Source organism: Trichechus manatus, unplaced genomic scaffold, assembly GCF_000243295.1.
Source record: "Trichechus manatus latirostris isolate Lorelei unplaced genomic scaffold, TriManLat1.0 scaffold00182, whole genome shotgun sequence".
NCBI classification, from domain to species: Eukaryota; Metazoa; Chordata; class Mammalia; order Sirenia; family Trichechidae; genus Trichechus; species Trichechus manatus.
Genome location: NW_004444118.1, coordinates 1,456,629 through 1,464,343, shown reverse-complemented (window position 1 = coordinate 1,464,343; position 7,715 = coordinate 1,456,629). Strand labels below are relative to the sequence as shown.

Below are 7,715 nucleotides of genomic sequence, written 5' to 3'. Positions count from 1 at the left end.
GGCTCTGCTGTGTTTCCGCTCTTGGGTTCCATAAGATACTGTGTTTGTTAAGGTTGTGTGTCAACTTAGCTGGGCCATGGTTCTCAGTGATTTGGAGTTATGATGTAGTTTGGCAGCTATGTAATGATGTAATTGCCTCCATAATGATATCTGATATAATGTAATCAGCTCCATGATGAGATCTGCTATGAGTAGCCAATGAGTTGAAAGGGAGCTTCCTTGGGGGTGTGGTCTGTATCCAATATAGGTGGACTTTCTGGCAAAGCTCGCTGGCTTTGTTTGCTCTAGATCCTCATCTGACCTCTGGTTCTTGAGACTTGAGCTAGCAGTTTACCTGCCAGTCTTGGGATTTGTCAGCCTTCACAGCCTGTGAATCAGAGGCCTGCTGTCTGACCTACTGATCTTGTGTTTGCCAGCTCCTGCAGCAACATTTGAGTCAGAAGCCTCCAGCCTGACCCACCGACATGGGATTTTCCAGCCTCAACAACCTCATGAGCCATTTCCCTGATATAAATCTCTCTCTCACTCTCTATATGCATGCTTCCCTAGTTTTGCTTCTCTAGAGAACCCAGCCTAAGACAGGTATCACCTGTGTTCATAATAGATTCCTTACTTTTGTAGCCTAAGTTGGTCTGTTATTTATGACAAACAGAAAGACAGGGTATAATGATGGGTTGTTGTGGATTTTGAAGTAGTGGTTATCTGCTTCTTATACAACTAACTCCACCCCCTCTTCAGCAAAGAAACAGAGTAGAAAGTATATACATGGGCTGGCTTTTCCCAGAGGTAGCTACACTCACAAGCAGGATGGGCATTAAAAGTAATCAGGAATTGTGATGCCAGGAGTTAAGACAGTCCATCCACTCTTATCCATCATTTTATAATGAATGGTTGACCTGCTATTTCCACAACTGGAATAGTAGTTCATCCTCAAATGCTCAAATTAAAAAAGGAACTTGGGATCACAGAGTAGCCACAAGACTCAAGGGTGCTAACCTAGCTGGCCTGATTTTTAAATGTATTGGCATTCAGGGTCATTTTGATTCTTTTTTTTTTTTTTTTTTTTAAGTTATGAAAGAACCAAACTTGAATCAAGGAGTGGAAAATAAAAATAGGTTTCTTATGACTCTATACTTCTCTCAGTGTTTACCTCGCTGTCATAATTGCCAGCTTCCCACTCTGAATGGCCCACTAGATTACAGACATTGGAAGCAGGAACTCATCTCCCACACTGTGGTGACTTTGTAATCTGTCTACTTGGTTCAGCTGAACTGTACTTCCCAGAATTCTCTTCCCTGTGTTTCCAGTTAGGGGTGAAGCACAAAGAAGATTCTTGTGGGAGGCCTGGAGGATGAAAACGAAGCAGCATTTTGTAGCTCACACAAATTGTCCCTTATCCACCTCAGCTTCTCCCACTTCTGAGCTATGTGTGTTTAGCTCCATTATGGAGGGCCCAGCCTCTGCAGGATCCACACACCAAGGCCAGAAGCAACAAGAACAGACACGGAATTGTGTCTGTCCTCACCAGCCCCAGCTTGTTCTTGCTTCCCCCAGCTTTATATCCTTCTTTCCTTCCTTCCTGACTGCCCTGTGGGCTTCAAATTCCAGCATCAGGCAAAAAGACGATAGTCCTATAAAGACTGCTTTTTATAAGGTGCCTATGATTTTAAGGTCAAATCCTGTTAGCCATATCTATCTCTTAGTGTTTCTGCTTCTCTGAGTAAACCCTGATGAATACACATTTATTCATTCAACCAACAAATATTAATTGAGCACCTACTATGTACCAGACACTAGGTTCTAGGTGCTGCGGGTATCAACCAACTCATTGCCATCAAGTCGATTCTGACTCATAGTAACCCTAAAGGACCGAGTAGAATTGCCCCATATGGTTTCCAAGGAGCAGCTGGTGGATTCAAACTACCAACCTTTTGTTTAGCAGCTGAGCTCTTAATCACTGTGCCACCAGGGCTCTGCTGGTACTACAGCAGTGAGTAAAACAAAGTCCCACCCCCACGGAACTCCTGTATACTGTTGTATCCTCAAGATACAACACACCGCTGAATGAAAGAGTCCAGAGACTAGCCTCCAGTTTTGTTTCTTCTATTAACAGTTGTGTGTCCTTGGATCAAAATTCCTTAATCTCTCCATGTCTCAATTTCTTCATTAGTAAATTAGGGAGATAGGCCTCCTAAACTCTCTCACACATAAAAGAAGTGTTAGAGCAAACAGCAGTTGAAAGACAGTTGAAAACTAAATAGCTATAAATTAAATCAATTATCATTCCTTGAGATGACTCGGATGTCTCCCTTCTCTCACATCAGCTTCCTGTGTATAATATGGAATTACACATTCTCTATGGATCATCCACATGTATATAAAAAGATTTAAGTCACCAAGAAAATAGCAAGATTTTCCTTTTACTAGAAAAGACCAAGGCCATTTCAAAAAACAAACAACAGTCTAGGATATTGTCATAATCTTTTATTATGTATCAAATTGTCTTCAACATAAGTTATAACCTGATTAAACATGATAGACATTTTTATCTATTTAGTGACAAAAAAATTCTCTTTATGTACAATATCTTTTGTCTAGAGTCTAGCATCTATAGTACCTTTCATTGCAGGATTTCTGCTTGATATAACAAGCAAAAATGGACGATAAAAAAAACAAAACAAAAATAAATCGAAGCAAATCAAACCCCCAAATCCCTCAACTACAAACGCCAATATCAAATAAAGCATTAAAAAGACAAATACGGAATAACTTTTTGTTTAGAAATGCAGAATGAATACTAAAGTTAGTGGTAAAATAAAAAAAAAAAGACAAACTCTGCTAGGGCAAATTTTCCTGCTCAGGGTGAAAGCGACTCTAGACCATCTCACGGCTCCTGCGGATCGTACAGCACAGGATCATGCTGAAGATCATGCCGAATATCTGGAAGACAGGAAGGAACATGAGAAACAGGGTGGCTTCGTCTGAAGGAAGGCGAGGGGAAGGGAAAAACACAAGCTGTTCAGTCCAAGACAAAAGACAACAAGGGGAATGTGTCCACGAGGCCAAACAACTTAAAGGGTATTGAAGCAGGAGAGAAGTAGGCTAGATAATGGGAAGGATTGCTGGACTTCTGGGATTCCGAGTCAGCAGTGTTGCTACTGGATACAAATACCCTCCCTGGACAACTTTCAGGGTGAGACAAATAAGCCCAGAGCTAAATTTAATGCTCTAATTTCAGATATACCAATAGCCCATACTTAGCTTCTTTTTTTGGAGGGGGGGTTATATTCTACTTTAACAGGCGTTATGTCTTTTACTGAAAGTTGCTTCAAGTTATTTCTTGGATGCAGATATTGGGGTATAAATAACCAATAAAAAAGGAGGCAATTCTCTCTTTTGAGGCAGTCTTACTAGGGACAGAGGAGAGCTGGTAAGATTCTAGGGTTTTTGGTGAGCCAGGCTGCCCCACCTGAGGGCTGTGTCCCCTGTGGGTTTCTCATCACTATCATGGAGAGGTAAGGGGTGACACTGGGGAGTCTGATTGGCCCTGGATGGTTCCCAGAGGCTGATTAGCAAGAGAGTGGGTCATTTACAGCTTTCTGTCTTCTCTTCTGACTGGCCACCTTTGACACCTTTCAGACTATAGGGGGAGGTGAAACAGTGCCAATTCATGAAGCTTCTAGTCAACTGTTTTCTTGGGAAAAGAAAAGCAGATGCATGATGCGAACATGTTCTGAAGATATCCCCAGACTAGTTAACAGGTCTGAGTGATCTACCTCCTTGCTACTCAGATTATGGTACATGGACCAGCAGCTCTGGTATCACTTTACCTTAATGGATTCTGGAGACACACGGGAGTTCAAATCCCAGAAACTTCACTAATGAGCTGAGAGACTTTGATCAACTTACCAAACCTCCCTGTCTCTTGGTTCCTGGTTTGTAGAATGCAAATACTACCAGTACCTACCTTGTAGGGATTGCAAGGATTCGATTAGTTGATGGGCATACTACACTTACAGCAGTGCCAGGCATAGAGCACGTGCTTAGTAAACGGTAACCACTAAAAGTACCATTCCTTCCATGGAGGCTCCCTGCACTCACCATCACCACGGCGATCCCGATGCCCACCGCGCCGATGATGTGAAACTTGTTGGTGAAGACCTCTTCGATGGCCTCAGGGCAGGGCTAGGAGGCAAAGCAAGAGCTGGTCACACACCATCCCAGCTCCAGGTGCAACCTCCCTCCCCCCGCCCCCACAGCACCCGCTTCACACAGGGAGCACTGGTGGTCCCAGGGAATGGGTGGGGACAAAAGCAGGGAGAAGAGATGTCCTGGCTGGTGGATGGAAAGGGAAATCAAGAGAGGTATGAGGTGGGTCCCTAAAACTTGAGCAAGAAACCAGGGAAGGAAGAGGGTTAAGCCCCCGCTTTGGGGTCTATTTCTGATCTGGTTTTAGGGTCACTTCTTATTATTCCAGAGCTTGGACTTAGATCTATCTATACAATCATGAGCCACTTACAAAGTCAAAATAGTAGTGTTAGGCCGTTGCAGGAGTCAGGGCTCAGGAGCAGACCTGTCCTCAATAGCTTGAGGGCTGGGGACTAGAAGGTGGAGCAGCAGTAGGAAACCCCAGGTGTCAAAGCCCACCTGGGAGCTAGAACGCTTTGCTCTTCCCCTGGTCTGGCCTTTGTTTTGCTGCCCTCAAGGGAACAGAGCCCCCACGGTAGGGAGAAATGAGATAGCCACCCTGGGGCTCTTTCACAGGAGGAAAAGGTCTCTATGAAGTGCCCGGACACCCATCCTTCTAGAAAGAGATGGCTGATTTCCCATCCACCCTCGTAGGATTTGCCCGGAGCAACTGGGCAGGGGTACAAGAGTCTTGTCCTTAAGTTTACCTTTATTGTGATGGTTGCGATCAGCTCCTTTTTGGGGCAAATGTCTACAATAAATTGTTCTGCACCTCCATGCATACCACAGCAGTTCAACTGCAGAAAGAGGGATGGGGATATGCATGAGAAGAACAAATAAAATAAAAAGATGATTAAAAACTGGTCTGGCACAGCAGGTACCCTGTGTGCAGGTGTATTCTGAAGAAAGGTCAGAAGAAGGGTTGGAATCTTTGCAGACTAGATGACGTACCGCATAGTGGATGGCTTTTAGCGTCTCCCGCTGCGGTTCTTCCTTTCCTTTCAGCTTTTCGTAGGTGTCCTTGTAAAATTTCTGGATTTCCTCAATCACCTACAATGAATGGACAGAGTATCAGAGACAGCTTTTGCATATACTTCATAATGAACAGATGTCATCTGCTCCATGTTGTTCATTCTCTTCAAGTTCTGTCAACAATGTCTGGGCTCAGAGAAGACTTCAGTCACTGAGAAGACTGAAGCCACTTGTTCCTTCTAAGTGCCTCTGTGGCACCTCCCATCTCCTCCGCTGTGGACCCCACCTCCTCCCACACCCTCTAGGAACTTGCTTCAGCAGTTTTCCTTTTTCTCTTGTACCTTTGGTTGGTCCCTTCAGTTCTACTTGGTTCCTTCCCTTCTACCTTCTACCTAACAACAAGATTGAATCTTCTGACCTGGCTATTACCTCAGGCTTCCTTTTTTCTTTTTTAAAAAATAACGTTTTATTGTGTTTTCGGTGAAAGTTTACACAGTAAATTAGGTTCCTATTTAACGATTTCTACATAAATTATTCAGAGACATCAGTCACAATGTGTTAACATTCTCATTAATTCCCTTCTGGATGTTTCGCTTCCAGTAATCTGGTTTCCCTGTCCCATTACCCTTTCATCTTTGCTTTAGAGTAATTGTGGACCATTTGGTCTCATATAGATAAAATTTTAAATGTGCACAGTATTCACTGCTAATATTCTTTATTTTCTGAGCCAATCTGTTATTTAGCTAAAAGGTGACCTCAGGGAGTAGTTTCAGTTCAAGGTTTATGGAATATCTCATGGCAATATTCTCAGGGAGTCCTCCAGTCTCAACCAGTCCAGTAAGTCTGGACTTTTAAAGAATGAATTCTGTTCCACATTTTTCTCCCTTTCTATCAGGATCTATCTACTGTGGCCCTGATCAGAACAGTTGTTAGTGGTAGCCGGGTGCCATCTAGTTCTTCTGGTTTCAAGGTAGATGAGGCTGTGGTTCGTGTAGACTGTTAGTCCTGTAGATTAGTTTTTTCACTGAGTCTTTAGTTTCCTTCTTTCTCTTTTGCACTTAGAAGCTGTGTGATGTTTGGAAAATTACTAAACCTCTCTGTAGATCAGTTTCTGCATATATAGATGGAGATTATAACAATCTCTACCTCATAAATTACTGTGAGGATTAAACGAGATATTGCACGTTAAGTCTTTAGCATATTACTCTATGTTTACTACAGAGTAAATTTGGAATAAGAGCTATTAATCGCAATTATTATCCTCTTACACTTAGGTGCATCCCAGTTGAATGCATGCCTGTTCCCTTGACCTCCACATCCTATTAACTGATCAACATCCAGCAACTTCCCTTTAGCATCTTTTGTAATTATCCCTTCCTATTTCCATGGTGGCTGCAGCTTTTTTTTTCTTTTTTCCTAAATTTTATTTATTTTATTGTTGTTGTTGCTGAGAATATACACAGCAAAACTACACCAATTCGTTTCTACATGTACAATTTAGTGACATTAATTACATTCTTCAAGTTGTACAACATTCTCACCCTCCTTTTCTGAGTTGTTCCTCCCTCATTAACATAAACTCACTGGCCCCTAAGGTTCCTATCTAATCTTTCAAATTACTGTTGTCAGTTTGATCTCATATGGATAGCTCTTAAAAGAGTGTAATGCTCAAGGCAGGCCTTTTTTCACTAGTTAAGCTAAACCACTGCTCGGTTTTAAGAAGACTTTAGGGGATATTTTTGGTTTAAGGTTTAAAGATTATCTCACGGCAAGAGATTCAGGGGTTCATCCACTCTCCACAGCTCCGGTAAGTCTAGAGTCCGTGAGGTGGCTCTAGCTTTTAATGCTTAGATTATTAAATCTTTTCTTTTTCTTTTACCTTTGCCTTGAAGTCCCTCCTCCCACCAGCTCTCCTCCTAAAATCTTGTCTCTTAGTCAAAGTTTAGGCCAATGCCCACTTCTCCATGAAGCCAGAAGAGATCCTCCTGCCCAGGCCTTTTCAAATCCTATGGTACTTCTGGATACAAATCACTTGGATACTTTTCAGATGCATGCCTTCCTACTACACTAGAAGTGTGCACATGCATGCACACACACACACACACACACACACACACAAAAAATCAACAAATATTTCCTGAACATCTACTATGTGCCAGTCACCATTCTGGGAACTGGATGCATAGCGGTTGGCATAATACCCACACAGAGTGGTAAATGCTCACATTCCCTGCCCACAGGAAGCACGTGTTCTGATGGCACGTGGGAATGTGGCAAACAATAGGCACGTTCGAGGGTTGAAAGCTGATTAAACTGACTGGCCTGACCACCCTTCTACCCTCATCATCCTCCAACCCCAAATCATTGCAGGACCCAAGAGACCTATGGGAAAAACCTACCTTATCTTTGTTCGAATATCCCCAGATGGCCGCGGCTATTTCAATGGCAAATATCACCAAGAGGAAGCAAAAGAACTAGAAGGCAAAGAGGCGACAAGAGTAAGGAAAAATCACAGCCAAACAGCTGGAAAGTCAGGCTCCAGGATTTCAAAGGGG

At 42.8% G+C, this 7,715-nt stretch overlaps 1 protein-coding gene across 1 annotated transcript in view; it reads right to left on the bottom strand.

The window, feature by feature from the left end:
- Nucleotides 1-2,469: 2,469 nt before the first annotated feature.
- CD9 (CD9 molecule) overlaps nucleotides 2,470-7,715 on the bottom strand; it is a 39,335-nt gene continuing 34,089 nt past the window's right edge. The window contains exons 4-8 of the mRNA XM_004387201.2: nucleotides 7,560-7,634; nucleotides 5,140-5,238; nucleotides 4,896-4,985; nucleotides 4,102-4,185; nucleotides 2,470-2,940 (exon numbers count right to left, since the gene is read on the bottom strand). Of these exons, the coding sequence (XP_004387258.1) occupies nucleotides 2,875-2,940; nucleotides 4,102-4,185; nucleotides 4,896-4,985; nucleotides 5,140-5,238; nucleotides 7,560-7,634 (414 nt within the window). The 3' untranslated portion in view covers nucleotides 2,470-2,874. The remainder of the gene's footprint in view (nucleotides 2,941-4,101; nucleotides 4,186-4,895; nucleotides 4,986-5,139; nucleotides 5,239-7,559; nucleotides 7,635-7,715) is intronic.